Source organism: Haliaeetus leucocephalus, unplaced genomic scaffold (genome assembly GCF_000737465.1).
Source record: "Haliaeetus leucocephalus isolate CR32 unplaced genomic scaffold, Haliaeetus_leucocephalus-4.0 Scaffold636, whole genome shotgun sequence".
Classification (NCBI taxonomy): Eukaryota; Metazoa; Chordata; class Aves; order Accipitriformes; family Accipitridae; genus Haliaeetus; species Haliaeetus leucocephalus.
This window is the reverse complement of record NW_010973072.1, coordinates 6,407,561-6,425,996: the sequence shown is the minus strand read 5'-3', so window position 1 is coordinate 6,425,996 and position 18,436 is coordinate 6,407,561. Positions and strand designations below refer to the sequence as shown.

Sequence of the window (18,436 nt, the reverse complement as noted above, 5' to 3'; positions counted from 1 at the left end):
GTGTTGCTCCCCCCCCCCCCCCCCCCCCCCCCCCTCTAATTTAGGGGGAGAGCAGGCTGAAATTATGTGTGTGATTTTTATGGTGAGGCATGATGTCTTATGGGTATTTGACTGTTGTCTGTATTTCAGTTACCATGTGGATGTATGCTTTCTGCTTTAAGGCTGAAAGAATGAAATAATAAAAGAAGAAAGTAATTAACTGAAAAAGTAAAATAGCAAGGTCACATTCTGATCACTAAATATTTTATCAGATAATGTATCTTACGTGCCTTTCTTTCACTGGCAGAAAGTTAGGGTAAGAACTTAGTTGTGCATTAAGACAGCTCTATGACGCTTTCTTGACAGTTTTGAGTGACTGTCTACTGTTTTCTTGGGGTTTTTTGTCTTCCTGATGATTACCTGTAGATTTGCTGTGTTGTCTTGGCACAGCACTCACGACCTTTTCTTACTGTAAAATAACTTCTTGAACTATGTGTTCACATGCATGTGTAGAATATATAGAATGCTTGAGTTGCAAGCAGTGATGCTTTCTTATCTGGAGAAGTGATCAAGTATTGATCCATTGATCAGGGACTCTGTAGTCTCTTCTAACTTTAAATTATATTGAAGATGGAAGTTTGAGGATCTACCTTGGTATGAGAGTTTACCAACCAAATTGAATGCTGCAAAAAGAATTACTTGGTGGGGGTGGGAGGAGAGCATGTGTCATCAGAATCAATGTAAAAATATTCGTTTTGAACAAGGGGCTATTCTGACACAATCAAATTAAAACCTTAACTCCCTTTAAACAGGCATGCCATACCCTATTATATGTTTATAACCTGCCAACAAACAGAGACAGCAAAAGTGTCAGTAATAGACTCAGGCGTTTGTCAGACAACTGTGGAGGGAAGGTGCTGAGCATTTCTGGAAGCAGTGCAATTCTCCGTTTTTTAAATCAAGAAAGTGCTGAACGGGCTTGGAAGCGAATGGAAAATGAAGATGTTTTTGGTAACAGGATTGTAGTGTCTTTTACTCCCAAAAACAAAGAACTTAATGAAACAAAAAGCTCCAGCTCTGTGGGAACTGAAAAGCTGAAGTCTCCCAAAAAAGTTAACAAGAATACAAAGCTGTGCCTCCTCAACAAAGACTCAAGCGATCAGTCTTCTGGTACCAAAGGCTCTGCTGGGAGAGGATTCCAGACTCATGGATCTGTCATCAAACCCACAAATGTTAAAAGTTTACAGGTATTGTTGTTCTAACTTGTTTAGTATTCTTGCTTTTCCTCATGTTCTGAGGATTGTGTCTGTTACAGCTTTAACTTGTCAGTCCTATTTAGTGAATAACTCTAATATATAGTGACATTCCCGAATGAGAGCTGTATTCATCTGCTTGGAAAGCAGACAATGAATTTGAGGGTTGTTTTTCCCTGCTCCCTGCCACCTTTTTCTCAATTTGGAAATACTGCTGGTACTTACTGAGTCTTAAATCCTAGGCCAGTTTTGACTTTTGTATTGGTGTTGAGTATAACATCTGGAGTGATCCATTTTGCTAGTTTTAAGGTGAACTAGGGCAGATCTACAGTGTAGCAAAAATATTTCAACTAATTGACGGTTTACTATTTTCTGTCACAGAAAATCAAATATTTCTGGTTATGAAGTGCCAATGAAAATGCTATTAAAGAAAAATTTGTCAGTTATCTATGTTTCCATCACAAGGAAAGTCTCTGGTAAGGAATGTCTGGTGCTTTTATGCTGACCTTTCATCTGTTTCATATAGGAGCTGTGCCACCTTGAATCAAAGACCATCAGTAGAAATACTGAAAACCAGCAAGAACATTTAAGAGAACAAATTCCTTCTCCTCAGAGTAACTCTAATGCAGCAATTCCTGTGTCTCTGACAACCAAAAAGATTGGAATGGGAGAATCATCCTGTAAAAGTAGTCAGAAGTATGTTTTAAAATAAAAAGACATCAATGTTAGCTACATTTTTAATGTGAATTCTGCAACATAATGTGTTTTCTTTTTCTTACATATATTTGTAAATAGAAAAGAGACCTCTGCTTCCAGGAGCATTACCAATTCTCCTGTAGATAAAAAAGATAAAGATGAAACTGTATTTCAGGTCAGCTATCCCTCTGCTTTCAGTAAGTTGACGGCCTCCAGACAACTCAGTCCTTTGCTCATGTCTCAGAGTTGCTGGTCATCTCGGTAAGTATCTGTGTCTTATTTGGGAGGTGAAGTGAGACTTCACCAATATATACCTCAATTACTGACAGCTGCACATGGAGTTGTGTATGCTAAGCGCATTACTTTAATAAACTGATTTTTTTTGTGGAGGCAAAAGGAAACTGTGATGGTGCTGCATAACATCTAACAGAGTGTGGATGTAAATACAAGGTGGAGTGAACTCTTTTTTAGAAACTTACTATGTGGCAGTTGTTTCCTGCGAACTTTGTCTTTAAAGCTTCTGAAAAATCTTCAGAGGTATTACAGATATTTTATTCCTCTTCCAGTGCCTTTGACGTTCCCAGTAGAAATTTACCCAGGCCCATTAAACTCTTGTAGACTTAAATATCTGGCCTTTGCCAGTTATTAAAATCATGTGAATGAGTTTGACTTTTTTAATATGTTAGTAAGATAGTGCAAGACTTGGTGCCAAATATTATTAAATTGGGTGACTTTGAAACATAATATGAATGACTTGCTATGAGGGGAAAGGAAATATTTGTCTTGTTATGACATTTTGCTTGTGGTGAAATTTGTTTTGCCTGCACATATATGTACTAGGAAAATACCTTCAGAGTACTGTATTTGTGCACTTGACCTATGTCTTTTCTGAATAATTTTGAGATGTATCTATCAGAATTGTGCAATAGCTACTTTAGCTCATAAATGTTTTTATTTTACCCAGGAGTATGTCTCCAAACATCTCAAATAGATCATCTCCACTCACGTTTAATGTAGTAAACCATACCGGTGGTACAGACTGCCCTGATCCTTTTGCAAATGGTACAGACATTCAGATCAGCAATATAGATTACAGATTGTCCAGAAAAGAGTTACTGCAAAATTTACAAGAAATTTTCTCAAGACATGGCAAGGTAAAGGCTAAAATACCTTTATTAAACCTGTTTTTAAATACTTACTGTTTAGGTATTTATGTGGACTTGTGGTCTAGCTTTAAGTGAGTAGGAATGGACAGGTATCCAAACATGACTTTTAAACTTTGTTAAAAGGAGGTACTGTGTTTTTCCTTCAAAAAGACCAGATCATCACTTGCACTAGGTTCTTAATTTGCATGTGGTCTTCACAGATCTGATATTCTGAAGTTTTTTGTGTATAAAATTCTTACTGGCTCATAAGTCATGCAGGGAAGAGACTTAGGCTTTAGCTGTGTAACCTTTTTAAGCTGTAAAGCTGAATTCCTAATGTCAGCTTAAAAATCACAATAAAAACTGAGTTTTTGTTTTGAATCAGAAATGGTCAAAACCAGGCATGGCGAGTGTGAATCAGTAAAAAACAGCTATGCAAGGACAGGTCATTTCTGCAGCAGCCTGTTTCTGTCTGATCTGTAGATGACATTCTTCTGGCATAATCTTCTACATGGGAAGATGATACCTGTGTTAAAGGAATATCATGGTCTTGCCTTGGCCAAAGCTCATTGCACTCAGTTCTTGTTTGCATCGTCCTGCTGGCCATGGTTCACCATGCTCATTTCCCTTTTGCATTGTATTCAGCTCTTGGCTGAATGTTGGCTTGCCTTGAGTTAATGTTTTGTGGTAAACATATAAGATGTTTTTGTCCTTTCAGGTAAAAAGTGTAGAGCTCAGTCCTCATACAGACTACCAGTTGAAAGCTACAGTTCGGATGGAAAATCTGCAAGAAGCCATCAGTGCTGTCAACAGTCTTCACAGATATAAAATTGGCAGTAAAAGGATCCAGGTCTCATTAGCAACGGGAGCTGCTAGTAAATCACTCTCTCTGCTTAGGTAATAAGCACTTTGGCATCTTGTTAATTATTCTAGCATGTATTTAGTGGCTGAGAGATTATTTAAAATACTGAGCAAAGGAATGACAGGGAAATAAAGTAAAATCTGTTTTAGGACCTGAGGAATGTGTTAAATACAACGAGGCTAGTTTTCAGTTCAGCATTTTTAGACTGCTTATATTTTAACTTGCATCTGAAGAGACTAGATCTCTGTTAAATAGTGTTTAATAGTTTCACCACTAATCTTTCATAATACTGCTATAACTCAGTAACTTAATTTGTGCAGCTGAGTTAAAATTACACTTGGCATCTTTATTTCTTCTTTCCTCCCAGAAAGTGCATATGAATTTTCTGTTTGAGGATGGGATGCACAGTTTAAATGCTGTTAGTGTTTCTTTGATCTCCATTTTCTATATGGAAGATGATAGAACTAGAGTGCTGATGCTAGTGAGAATGCAAGTATTTTCCCTTTCAATTTTTTCCTTCCTGAAAGAAAGCATTAGGAAAAAAGTTGTCTTCATCTTTTCACTGGAGCGTTCTGTGAAAATAGTGCTTGGAGTGTGGAGTATTCTGCAGTTATGTACCACTTGCAATTGTATAATTTACAACTTTTAACTCTTGCCTTTTAGTTTATGCCTGTTCAAAGTTCTTAATGTAATGAATGGCCAGGCTGGTAACTTAAAATGGTGCAGCTTTAATGTTGCATTTTATAGATGTTTGAAATCTTACCACCACCTATGAAAGATGCAACTCCTTTATTGACATTATCTAACAAATTAGCAGGAACGTTACTACTTACACAGTCCTAATCTGAAGTGTCAACTTCTGTAGTGCTGGGATGGAAGGGAATGCAATTTGTCCTGTTAGATTTATAGTTCATGAACTGCATCTAAATATCTCACCAGTTTGGGCTGGAGACTAATACTAACAGATTAATTTTATGCTAATGTTACAAAACTTCTTTTCTAGCTCAGAAACAATGTCCATTCTGCAGGATGCACCTGCTTGTTGTCTGCCTGTGTTCAAATTTGCAGAAATCTATGAAAAAAAGTAAGTTCTCAGTCGTTGTTTTTCTGTAGTGCTTCTAAAAAGAATCTGATCTTGTGTGATTGTTTTACAATGAATTATAGAGAGTAACAGAATGGAGTGTTACGGTTTTTTGTTGTTAGATGTTGCAGCATATTATCTATCCAGAGGCAATGACTGTAATACTGCCCTTAGAGGGTTATACTTTCAGTATTTTACTTCATTTTTCTACATTGGGATGAATAGATTAGTCACCTTAACATTTTGCAGAGAATAGTTTCTAGCATATTCCTTTTTCTTAAACAAAAAATGCACATTATTGCATTCTGTAACTGTGTTTATAATGTGTATTTATTTCAATTTTTTCTTTTAGATTTGGGCATAAGTTAATTGTATCAGACTTATATAAACTAACGGATACTGTGGCAATCCGTGAACAAGGAAGTGGGCGGCTGGTGTGCCTTTTACCCAGCAGCCAAGCCCGCCAGAGTCCACTGGGATCTTCACAGTCACATGATGGTTCATCAGCAAACTGTAGTCCTATAATATTTGAAGAGTTGGAATATCACGAGCCTGTTTGTAAGCAGCATTGCCTGAATAAAGACTTTATGTAAGCTGTGTATAAAATACTATAAAATCTTACAAAATATTTGAACAGCATTTAACACTTACAGGTATATTAAAGTTGAGGTATATATGTTCATATAGCGTGCTTCAGTCACTGTTTATATGCTTACAAGAATAAGTTGGGCAGAAAATTGTGAGATGGTACAGTGAGTTTTCTAGGCAGTTCTGGATCAGCCTGTTCAGGTAAGATTATTGTATTCTAACACAGCTGTCAAGATTGAATACCTCTTAAGCAGAAGCTGAAAGGTACACTACCTTCTTCTGGTTATATAGGGAAGTTATACATACTAGAACTTTCTATTAGCCTGAATTTCATTATGGAATTAGAGCTGGAACTCATCATTCTTCTTTGTCCTCCAGCTGCACTTAGTAAGTGATTCATACTGGGTTGAAGATTTCCTGAAGCAATATATTGAGTTCTTTGTTTTATTCAACAGCAGCCAGGTTGTGCTACTAGAGCAGTTATTAGATGCTCACTGTTAACTGCCTGGTATGTGCTGCTAAAATTTAATTTGAAAATTTTAATCTAATGATGATAAAAATGCCATCTTCTAAATGTTGCTTGTCTTCTGGAAATATGCTGTAGCTGTATTAATTTTTGTGAAGAAGAAAAGATGGAAGTTGCTTGTGACTGTGTCTAGTGGTATTGTCAACTAGTAGCAGTATATCGTATATGTGTAGTATAATGTTTACTCTGGGTGTCTATGTGAGCACAGGCATACTATGATAAAGCTATGTGTAGAATGAGCGTATAAACTTCAACCTCTTGTTTTTACAGTGAGCATGAGTTTGATCCAGATTCTTATAGAATTCCTTTTGTGATTTTGTCTCTGAAGACATTTGCTCCCCAAGTTCACAGTCTTCTACAGACACATGAGGGTACTGTGCCTTTACTAAGGTAACGTATTTTAATTTAGGCTTTTAGCGTGAAGCCTGATCAGTTAAAGATTTAAAACTTTATTGATGGCTGTTGTAGTGCTCTGAAACTAACTATTGCATAAAAACTCCAGTTCTTGTGTAAGGTAGTATCTTTTATAGCAAATAAGTGCCTTATAAAATTATTACTTTCTGAATTCATGTTGAGCAAAAAAAAGATGCACTTATTTAAAATGTGCATTTTATGAAGACTTCTGTAATGTTTTAGCAAGCTGTTGAAGCCTCTTGCTCAGGAAGTGTCTAAAAATAGTGATATTTTTAGGGCAACTGTTATAGTGGTATTTTAGTGTATAATGGAAGCTTTTTTTCTTCCAAAGTTTTCCTGATTGTTATATGTCAGAGTTCAGTGATCTTGAAATGGTGCCAGAAGGCCAGGGTGGTGTTCCTTTAGAACATCTAATTACCTGTGTTCCTGGAGTTAACATTGCCACTGCCCAAAATGGCATTAAAGTTATTAAATGGATACATAACAAACCACCACCTCCTACTACAGGTAAATATTTCTATTTAAAATCTTTTCTCTGAACTAATCTTTCTGCTAAAAAATTAAGAGTAGCATAAAGTAAACATCTTGTATAATTGTTAAACTTCTTATAAAGAGAAACTTTTATCTTGAATGTTCATTCTTTTTTTTATTTCCTCCTGTGCTGTAGCCTGTGTCTTAAATGAAGTGCAGTGTTTAGTGACAGAATATTAGCGAAAGGTTCAGTAATATGATTTTTTTTTTCTTTTAGATCCTTGGCTTCTACGTTCTAAGAGCCCTGTAGGTAATCCACAACTTATTCAGTTCAGTAGAGAAGTGATAGATCTACTTAAAAGCCAACCGTCCTGCGTCATACCTGTCAGTAAATTCATCCCAACATACCATCATCACTTTGCAAAACAATGCCGTGTGTCTGACTACGGGTATTCTAAATTAATGGAGCTGTTAGAAGCAGTGCCTCATGTACTGCAAGTGAGTTATATGGCACTGTTCCTTTTAACTTGGGGAATTGTATCTTCAACTATCTGAATTACTGGTTGGTATTGTATAATAGAAGCTATGCAAATATCTAGTCCACCTTGAAAGAGATGGTTAACTGAACCTTGGATTGTAACTGTCATCTTTTTTTGAGATGTCGTTTCTCTTTTGTTATTGTCCCCACCCTCCCAAAACAACTTGTGGGGGAATTAATTCTTTATTTAATCTAAGCCTCTGGAATAAAGTTTGAAGCTGCTTTTTAGCCTGTGGCTAGCACTTGAGTAAAAGGTTTTAGTTGTGTTGTTTACCGTAAGAACACAGCAAACGCTGAGTGCTTCTAAGTTAGGCTGTAATGCATAGCCTGTGACTTGAAGGATTTCTGTGTGAAATAAGTCATGTGGTAATGTGGCCTTACATTACAAAAAAGAAACACTATGGTCACATCAGCTTACTGTGAACACCAGTTGATTGTAGAATTTTAAAGTAACCAATACAAATATGCAAAAGCTGCAATAGCACTCATGGATGAAGCATTTCTTAGTTTCTTGACAACATACGCATTAGTACAGAGAGTGTATGGCTTCATGAGGCTGCCTTTCCAAACACTGTCTCTATTACATCCTTTATTTCTAGCCTACCTATACTAGAACTGGCTTCTAAATATCTTGTAAAAGAAATTACTCGGGATGCTAAATGTGAGTGATCAAATAAAATTTCCTTTCAGATTCTTGGTATGGGTTCCAAACGCTTGTTAACTCTAACGCACAGAGCTCAAGTGAAGCGCTTTACTCAAGACTTACTGAAGCTTCTCAAATCCCAGGCCAGTAAGCAAGTTATTGTGAGGGAATTCTTACAGGCTTATCACTGGTAAGTTATCTTTAATGAAACAAGAACAACTGTGCAGGTCGTGTCTATCAACAGTGGTTTTGAAACCTACTGCAACAGAAGTCAGCACTTTAAATCTTAGTACAAAACTGTGGCAACTATATTGCCTCTCTTGGGATGTGGAAGTTCAAACTTCCAATGAAAACAAAAATTAAAAGCTCTGTGGCAGACTTTACTGCTTCCTTTAGTACTAGGTTCATATAACTTTATTGGAGTTTGAAATGGGCTATTGTATTTCATTAGTTCTCTCTGAAGCCATGACTGCAAGGTTGGATTTAAGCAAGCAGGTCATGGCACATTAACATGAACAATAAAGGGAAAATTTAGTGTTAGGCTTTCTTTAGAGAGAAGTGCAAAATAAATAGACCAATTGACAATAGATGCTCTTACTACTTTAACTGGATCTAGCAATAGTGCAAAAATGAAAAGTAATACCTGTCTTGCTATTGTCAGGAAGAACGTTCTGTTCTAGCATGGTAAAAAAAAAGGGTGGTTTTTGTTGGTTTTTTTTTTTTAAGAACCAAGAATAATTTTTTCCTTGATATGAAGAGAGAAAGCAGTACTTAAGTGCTTTGAGAAAACTATATTATCTTAGTGCTACATGTGGTCTACCTTTTGTGTGCTGTTGTGTTGCATGTGCCAACAGCTCCTTTTTGGGAATGCATGCTTCTACTTGTTTCCTTTATTGGCAAAAATACGTTATTGGTTGTTTCTAAATCTACTAAACGTGCATCTCCATTGTAGTCAGCTCTGGCCATTTGTTGAATAAGAATATATGTGAAGTGTTCTTGCTTTTGAGAGGTTCCTGTTGGGGAGGTGGGGAGAGTAAAATACCTTTTAATATGTTACATAGTATTGTGAACCTTAATATGGTGTTTTCCAGGATACGGTCTCTGCCTTCTCTTGTGACCTAATCTTGTTTAAACAGAGCATATGTCTGTAACTATTAAGCAAATACAGACTGTTGAAAGTGTAGCCATATGGAGCTGTATGACATAATTACATTTTTTTTAAATCACTTAAAACGTGAGCTTGAAAAATATTGTCATTTACCACGACTGGTTTGAGGCATCCACTGGTTCATAGATAGAGCTTTTTCTTCCTATGTCATCTGAACCATCAGTGTGTCTTGTTTTTCTGGTTTGAAATGGATAGATAATTTGAGTTAAGAATGCTTTCACCTTTGTTTCACATGGTAGTATTATTGCCAATATGAAAATTATGCTTATTTTCTTGGTATTTGAGGCTTATTGTCACAACTTACAAATTTTTTGCCTACACAGCATGCATTAATGCTTGTATTACACAATTGTATAAAACTTTCAGGTGTTTCTCTAAGGACTGGGATGTTACTGAGTACGGAGTGTGTGAATTGGCTGATATAATATCAGAAATTCCAGATACAACCATCTGTTTGTCACAGCAAGACAATGAAATGGTAATTTGTATTCCCAAAAGAGGTATGTCCATGTACTTTTTTTACCGTTGCCAAATAAATTGTTCTTCTACTATTTTAAAACTGTACTAACTAAAGTATGTAGGAGTGACTTGAATTTTTTATAATTATGTTTCTACCTTCCTGACTAAGTTATAAACTTTTTAGTGAATAAAAAATTTTTCATTCTAGGAACACTTATAATGGAACAGACAGGAAAGCAGGTGGCAAAACACATAAAATAATGTTACTACTTCTGTGTGTAGTTAAACTTTCTGTGGAATGATTAGAGTGGGTTGTTGCCACACAGCAAAAATACCAACATATTTGGCTATCTAATATCTTCTAAAGTGCTGATCACCTGATTATTTTGGACTTTAAACATGTAAGCTTAGTAAAGGTCTTCAGTAGTAGAAGAAAATAGTGAGTTGGTGTGATACACAATTAACCTGAAAATCAATCACCATATCTTCTTACTATATTCTGTTCCATTTTATAAGTGTGTTGGTACCTAGCTCTTGTTTTGTTTTTTAATTTTAGAACGTACACAAGAAGAAATTGAAAGAACCAAACAATTTTCTAAAGAGGTAGTAGACTTACTGCGCCATCAACCTCATTTTCGAATGCCCTTCAATAAATTTATTCCTTCTTATCACCACCACTTTGGTCGTCAGTGCAAACTTGCTTACTATGGTTTTACAAAACTACTTGAACTCTTTGAAGCCATACCAGATGTCTTACTTGTAAGTTCTAAAATCCTAAGCTGTATTAATACATTTTTGAGATCTGTGCGTGACTTTCATCAGGGGTTGTATTTCTCATTAACTTTAGTATGAGTTACAAACTCTGCACCTCTAATGTTAGCCAGCTCTATTAAAGTCTTTGATATAGCTGTTTTGGTTAAATGGTCCAAGTTTTTTAACGCGTTCAGGCTAAGTTTGTTAACAAATTCAAGTTTTCTAAATTGCATTATACTTACAAAATTCAATGCATCAAAATTAGAGCTAAGTTTCATTAAAGTTGTGTTAAATTTGCTTTGAAAAAGGTTAATAGCTATTTAATTGCCTATTGTTGTATTTCAGAAATTACATAGTTTTGCTTGCTATATGGGTATCTTTCGAGGTAGCTGGGCCCTGCTACATAGCAAATGATTGTCTGGAAGCACTGAATTTTAGTTGCAGATTGTACTTTTTTCATCCAGATGAGGTAAATCACTTTAACAAAGTGTAATTTCTGTTTTGTAGGTATTGGAATGTGGGGATGAGAAAATTCTCACGCTCACGGAGGTGGAACAAGTCAAAGCAATTGCTGCCCAGTTTGTTAAACTGCTGCGGTCTCAGAAAGACAACTGCCTTATGATGACTGATTTACTGACAGAGTACAGTAAAACATTTGGATACACACTGCGTCTTCATGACTACGATGTTAGCTCAGTTCCAGCTTTAATGCAGAAACTTTGCCATGTTGTAAAGGTAATCTTTTAACTTTGAAGTTTATCCCTCTAAAAGGTATGTAATGTTGTGTTAAGGAATTTCCTGTCTCAAATTACAGGTCTCGGTGTGCTTAGTATTGTAGTATAGAAACAATATTTCATTAAGTCAGGAGCAGGGGGGATTGCAAAGGGATTTTAAATGTACCTTCTATATCCCAATGATGTTCTCTTTGTTCTTTTGCAACCTTTCAACGTTCTCTCAACAAATAATAAGTAAAAGATTGTATTATAGTACTTATTTTAACATTACAAATTGTTTTTTCCCACCTGACTTCTAACTGTGTAAAAGCAATAATTTCCTGATAACTGTAGTAGTTATCAGTCTCCTAATGTTTTATAGTCCTGATTTTTTTTTACCTATGGTTTGAGGCTTTGACTCTGAATGTAAATACATAGATGGTCTTACATGTTAGTGGAAAAGAAGGGTTACAGCCACATGGACATGGTCATACTGGTTTAGTTGTTCCAATTCTGTTATTTTAGCAGCTGGTGTTCAGGCTGGAGTTCAGTCAGATCCAGCTGGCTTGGAACAAAGAGTAAAATCATGTCTACCATGTGGACAAACTGCTACGCTGCTTTTGTATATTTAATTTTTTCCATGTAATAAGCTTCTTTATCCTGTGTGGTTTTGGCTACGGGAGTATCAGATGTTGGTATGTAATGTCAGATATGGCTGTGCTCAGACAAACCCCAGCCACACAAGTTATTTATAAATTAATCTCTTCCCTGTCCCTACCTTCATTCCCAATTCATTTTCTTAGGTTGTTGACACAGAGTCTGGCAAGCAAATTCAGCTGATAAATAGAAAATCTCTGCGGACTCTTACTGCCCAATTGCTAGTCTTGTTGATGTCCTGGGATGGAACGTCCTTTCTTTCTGTTGAACAGCTTAAACAGCATTATGAAACAACCCACAGTACTTCACTTAATCCATGTGAATATGGATTTATGACCTTAACTGAACTCCTGAAGAGTCTGCCTTACTTGGTTGAAGTATGTAAGCTCTTTTTCCTTTCTGGTGTGTTTCATGCTTTGAAAAGATATTGTGACTAGAGAATACGGAAGTATGCACTCCAATTCTTCATCTTCTTTTTCTAATAGGTTTTTACCAATGGTGCAACAGAAGAATATGTGAAGCTTACAAATCTGTATATGTTTGCAAAGAATGTAAGGTCCTTACTTCACACTTATCATTATCAGCAGATCTTTCTTCACGAGTTCTCACTAGCTTATAGCAAATACACAGGAGAAGTGCTGCAACCTAAAGCATATGGCTGCAATAATTTAGAAGAGCTCTTGGGAGCAATTCCACAGGTGTGAAGAATTGTTTTGCACAGTTACATTGAGATTTCTGCATGGATTAAAAATAGTTATACAATTGTGGTTTCTGTTACTTGGTTTGAATTACTGGAATAGTTACCTTCTCCAAGGAGGCTTATACCAGTTGTATTTTTAATAGCTTCTGAGAAATCTGGATTGTGTAATAAGAAAAAGAAAATACTTTTTTTTTAATGTGTTTTGGTCAAATTTTGCTTAAGAACTGTTCCTGGTGAAGCCACAAACATCCTTGGCATCTTTATCAAGTGACATAATTGATTTCTGTCTTGAATGAATGAACAACTGTACAGTACTGAAGCTTCATTTTGATCAGGGTAGATTAATTGGTTTTAGGAGTGAAGAGTTGTGGGACCTTGTCAAAAGTGCAACATAGTGGAGTTTTTTTGTGGCATCTTGTCATCCACATGTCCTAAGTGCTCTAGGCTAATTTTGTGACCCAGTTTATGGCTAAAAGGTTTTCTTTAAGTAAATTAATTTTTCTGGAGTGTGACAAAATGAAATTTTGCAACTCCATGTTTAAACATATAATTTTGTTAATATATAGTTAGTATACTTTCTAGCTCTGTAGTTTGCCTTTGGCATCAGTTATTTTGAGACAGAGCTTTTACTTGGGTAGTGTAGTACAAATTAGCAACATGATTTAGTTTACTTTTAGAAATAATGTCAGTGCAAGGCTAGATGAAAGGCAGTGAATAAGCTTCTTTAGGCTTTGAGCTTAGTATGTGCTGATGTTGAATTCTACTTTTTTTTTCTCTATAGGTGGTCTGGATTAAAGGGCATGGCCATAAGAGAATTGTGGTACTAAAGAATGATATGAAAAGTAAGCTATTTCAATTTTGAGCAGTATCTTGGTTTCCTTTTTCCTTTTTTAAGAGGTGACTTGAGTAACAAAACCAAATGAACTTGCCTTTTTGTAGCTCGTTTTAGCTCACCTAGTTTTCCCCCTGCTGATCATGTGGATGATCATGGAAATCAACTTGCTGACAATAATGGACATATTATGGAGACCCCAGGATCCACTTCATCAATGGAACTAAGTCTAGGAACACCTCCTAACAACGGTAATGCAAAATTGAATTATATAAGAAATTTATTATCTTAGGGGAAATAAGCAGAGTAATCAAAGCAGCATGGGGAAAGCTGTCTGAGTTAGTCAATCTGAACTTCTGTAGAAATGCTTTATGGCTTGAAGGCTGTTGAACTTCTCCCAAAGTATATAGTTAGCCATGTGTCCTCTTGACAAGGGCATCTGTTGTCCTCAGCTGTCAGTATATATATAGCTGCTAGACTACTGTTTCCCATGGGTTTTGTGAAAATTTAAGGCTATAAGCATAAAACTAATGAGAAAAGATGGTCAGTAGCAGCTTCTGCTAGGAATGTCTCCTGTATTCTGATGAGAATGTAGTGCTCTTTTGTGCTGTTTTTATGTTGATTTTGTGTTGTTACTTATTTCCAAATAATAATGGCAGTCCTGTTTGTCTGTCCCCAGATAAAAATAACGGGGAAAGGGTGACCTCATAGTTCATATCTCGCTGTGGTCTCCAATTCTTTACCACCTGCAGGTTGGAGAACTTGGGGAATGGTTCTCGAGTTATTTCAGAAGTCTAGGCTTATCCCTTTTAATAAGGGAAATTCACTTGATTTTGAAACTTTCAGCTTAATTTTCACATGTAAATGTGTTAGGTGGTACCTAAATAGTTGATGAGATATTGGTATGTTTGCAGGGGAGTTGTCTGGTAACTGGCCCTTCTCTGTTAAACACTGTTCCTGTAGGACTTTGTTTCCACAGCTCTTCTTCTATTACTCAAGTTTGGCAAATACCAGATTTTACTGTAGGGCTATATTTACTCAGGCAAGCAATAGGTTTAACATACTATTGCTTTGTGTGCTGTATTGTAATTAGTTAGATGCTCTTGATCCAGCAAAGTAGCTCCTGAATGAATTTGACGTTAGTTAGCATTAATTAATTGGATAATAGTATTTCAAATATGGCATAGCTCTCAAATCCTCAGAATCACATCTGAAGATTTTAAGTTTACTAACTCTGAAATAGTGATGCATTCACAGCTTACAGATACTCTGAAAGATGTTCCCTTATTTTTGTAGTTTCTAATCAAACTGAGCAAGAACTTCTTTGCCTCACAAATACATCTCCCATTGACCTCTTGTGTGAGCCAGTTCCTTCCTGCCTACCATCTCCGCAACTGAGACCTGATCCAGTGGTTCTTGAGTCTGCAGACCTCATTCAGTTTGAGGAACGCCCTGCCCCTCTCTCTGGTAAGAGTTTGCTTGCCTATGTTGTATTACTTATGCATGATAACTCATACGATTTGGAAAATAAAGCATCAAATCATTGATTCTGTAAAGTTCCATTTAAATACATACATATGTATATGTATTACACAAGGGGATGCGTTGGCAATGCATGTGGCTTCCATCAGAAACTCTTGAGTACTCACTGTAAGTACCCTACTGTGATTCTCTGGCGTGAATTTTATAGGGACCTTATCTACCACTAAAATTGCATTTTGCTAACCTGCAGCAACCTTTTCACCACACTAATTTCGTAGTGCTTTTCTGAGCACTGTGAGACTTTAATGTGTGAGAAATAAATTAAACTTTCTAAATAGTACATGATGCAGACAGAGCCAGAAGCAATCATCACATCAGCTGCAGAGGTGGACATGACACATCTTCTGGCTTCAAATCATGCTGACAAGTTCTTTTTAAATATTTTGTGGCCTATTATCAGAGAAACATTCTTTATTTTTCAAGAACAGAGCATCAATAAATTGAGTTGTCTTATTTATTTTAGAGATAATGATTTTAACAGAAGAAGAAAAACAAAGAATTGTTACCACAGCTCAAGAAAAATTGACCTCTGGTTCTGTGGTATCTAACACCACAGAGAATGCTTCAGTGTCTCCGTGTCAGTCCTCTGAAACCCAACTAAACAAGGAAGCAATGGACAGCCCAGCCAAAAAGCAACATAAAAACAAGGTGAAATTGGCAGCAAACTTTTCACTTGCACCTGCAACCAAGCTTTAACTCTTTCTTTCTTTTTAGTGTGAATGACAAGTACCTATGGACTCTGCACAAAGTAAAGCTATTTGCTAGCCCTTATGTATTTTAATGAAAGGCCTGGAAGAATTAATTTGTATTTAATGTATTCTGTGAAGATTTTGTTCCTTTTACACTGAACACAGCTGTTAGCAGAGCAGATTTTTTCTATAATTTTGAAAAAAATTCTGGCATTTGTTAAATTATTCTTAAATTTCACAGTTTTTCATATCTGTGTGTTCAGTAAAAGCAAAATATTAATTCAACAAAAATGGAACAGATTTTTATTTTCTTTAAGCCTCGTTGGTGGTGTAATCATACATGTAGCATATTGTATTCTATAGGCTGTTGCTTACTGGTATTGTTTCAGACAGTATTAATAAAATGCATGATCTGTCTTTCAAAAGCCTGTTGAGAAATTTAACTTGCTGACCTGAAATGAGAAGAGTGAGGGAGTTGATTGTACTCCAGAGGAGAAACTTGTTCTCTGACCTTTCAGATGACTTGTAACTGCATTGGAAATTCTTTTGTCTAAAGATGTCTGTAGAAGATTATGTGGATTTTTTGTAAAACTTGTTTTAAATGTTTTCTGTAGCTTTCAGTTCCATTTAGGAGCTTTCTAGGACATTAATGCTTTAAGCTTCCCTTTTATATTTAGTTCCAGTTGGGCATGGATTCGGTTAAGGAAAAGACTGTCTTGGTGTCATGAGTTTAAGATACAGACACACACATTTTACTGTGTCTAGAAACGAAGTTAGGAAGGTTCTGATATTTCTGAAATATGCATTTAATGCATAAATTACAGATAATGGAGCAGATCTTATTAAAATGTTTTGTGATGGAAGGTATTGATGCTATTTCCACCTGTAAGGACAGTTCTAATTACATGTGGAAATGCTAAGGTTGTTCAGCTTAACCTTGTTTTCTGTTTTTATGCATGTTCAGTAAATGGGAGGCTTATTCTTTGATATGCTGTCTTTTAGCTGTGTCTGTTTTTATTCTAAAACTTACTCCTAGTGTTGGAAGCTTTTTTCAATTTGTGGTATCTTGTGTTGGCTTTTGAAAGGGCCAGCTTTGGAAGAGAGGTTAAGTCAGTGGATGACCGTAACTCTAGGTAGCAGAAATGTCCAGTGTATGAGACTTTATACCCATTCTGGGTAACCGTGGCACTTACAATGGGTTGTATTTGCCAGGCAGCAAATAAATTGCTTGTAGTATTGAAAGAACATATACTAGAGGTTTTCCACTGGCCAACTGAATGTTTTTTAGGTGGATTCTACTGTAAAGTACAAGAGATGGAACATGGGCTCTAACTTCTCAGCCAGCAACAGGAAATGCTACTGAATAATGGCTATAGACAGAATTTTACTAGCCAGATTTTGTTATAAAATCTTTTAAATTTAGGCAAGTATTACCAATAGTGAACTTATAGCCATTGTGAATGCAGAGAAACACTTGGAAGTTTTTCTGAGCATTATGGCACAGTATTTTGAGTCCTTAGTAAACATCTACAGACATAGTGCTATAGAAAGAGAAATTTAGAAGTAAGCTTTCTTGGAATGCTTTTAGTGAGTTAAATGCAAGAACATCTGCTTTCACCTTAAGTTTGATAAGGTTAACACTTATCAGTCTAGATCTTTGTTTCAGAAGAGCATGCATTTGGAAAAAAGACCAACCTGAAATTATATTGTTGAGATGCAGCTACAAGTCATCTGGAGTACTAAAGAAAACCAGGTTTTTGCTTCAGAGGAGAACATGGTATTTGTCAAAGTGAGTGTGGTGATTATACCATTTATGGAGGTCAGCATATCTTTTCTGGATTCATGTGTGATTCTGATGAAATCGCTGTTTGAAAGTAATAGAATAATACTTTTGAGAAGTTGTGTTCATAGTGTAACAAAATAGCTAATTGAATTGCAATATATTTTTTTATCCAAAGGGTTAAATGAATGATGTGACTTACAGATTTAAAAGCATTGCAACCATTAAATTCTTTAATTTAACAATTAAATGTACAACTTCAGATTCATGTCTGTTTAAAAAAAAATTCACTGAAGCCCTCAATTGATGCACTATCTTTTTCTTGGAATGGGAGGGAGAAGAAAAAATTCTTTTCTTAGCTGTCTACTTTGTTTGGACACTTTCTTTTGTGGCTCAAGTGCTGTTTTGTGTGTTGGGACCAAACAGTTGTGTCAATAAAATTTTCAAGCAAGCATAAATCTTGTCCTTGTCTGAAGACCTGAAAAAAACCCCCTGTTCTAGAATCCTTAACTTGCTGTGTCACATTCAGTTCAATTATCCAGACAGAGCAGAGAGCTAAAATTTGGGATTTAGTGAAGACAAAAGAAATAGCATAAATCCACAACTTGCTATTCTGCAAAATGAGGGTTTTCCCAATTTTTGCAATTCAGCTGTTAGCAGATGTACTCGGTATCTCTTACTGCTCTTCATACAACTTAATGTTTAGAGTTTATTTTAGAAGGAAACCGTAGGAGCGTAAATACAATGGGTGGAAGTAAGGTGTTCGTCCTGAGTTTTAGTCTCACTTTGAAATGTTAAAATTAATGTGAATAATGTCATATGGAGTGTTTACTGAGCAATAAAGTTAACAGGTCACTTTTCAGTTACAATAGCCTTGTTTTCCAGCTTGCTGAAGATAGTAATTATCCAGGAACTACAAGTCTGGCAAGCAAGTTACTTTGCAGCTT

General features: G+C 36.0%; 1 protein-coding gene across 1 annotated transcript in view; it reads left to right on the top strand.

Moving 5' to 3' along the window:
• The window catches only part of KIAA0430 (KIAA0430 ortholog), a 27,118-nt gene extending 9,178 nt beyond the window's left edge, over positions 1-17,940 (top strand). The window contains exons 8-30 of the mRNA XM_010578500.1: positions 792-1,226; positions 1,759-1,928; positions 2,028-2,189; positions 2,893-3,082; positions 3,792-3,970; positions 4,939-5,019; positions 5,369-5,605; positions 6,401-6,520; positions 6,876-7,051; positions 7,293-7,513; positions 8,244-8,386; positions 9,731-9,864; positions 10,380-10,582; positions 11,084-11,311; positions 12,093-12,323; positions 12,432-12,644; positions 13,428-13,488; positions 13,586-13,729; positions 14,775-14,945; positions 15,484-15,668; positions 16,136-16,283; positions 17,334-17,342; positions 17,424-17,940. Of these exons, the coding sequence (XP_010576802.1) occupies positions 792-1,226; positions 1,759-1,928; positions 2,028-2,189; positions 2,893-3,082; positions 3,792-3,970; positions 4,939-5,019; positions 5,369-5,605; positions 6,401-6,520; positions 6,876-7,051; positions 7,293-7,513; positions 8,244-8,386; positions 9,731-9,864; positions 10,380-10,582; positions 11,084-11,311; positions 12,093-12,323; positions 12,432-12,644; positions 13,428-13,488; positions 13,586-13,729; positions 14,775-14,945; positions 15,484-15,668; positions 16,136-16,165 (3,714 nt within the window). The 3' untranslated portion in view covers positions 16,166-16,283; positions 17,334-17,342; positions 17,424-17,940. The remainder of the gene's footprint in view (positions 1-791; positions 1,227-1,758; positions 1,929-2,027; positions 2,190-2,892; positions 3,083-3,791; positions 3,971-4,938; positions 5,020-5,368; positions 5,606-6,400; positions 6,521-6,875; positions 7,052-7,292; positions 7,514-8,243; positions 8,387-9,730; positions 9,865-10,379; positions 10,583-11,083; positions 11,312-12,092; positions 12,324-12,431; positions 12,645-13,427; positions 13,489-13,585; positions 13,730-14,774; positions 14,946-15,483; positions 15,669-16,135; positions 16,284-17,333; positions 17,343-17,423) is intronic.
• The last annotated feature ends 496 nt before the right edge of the window (positions 17,941-18,436 follow it).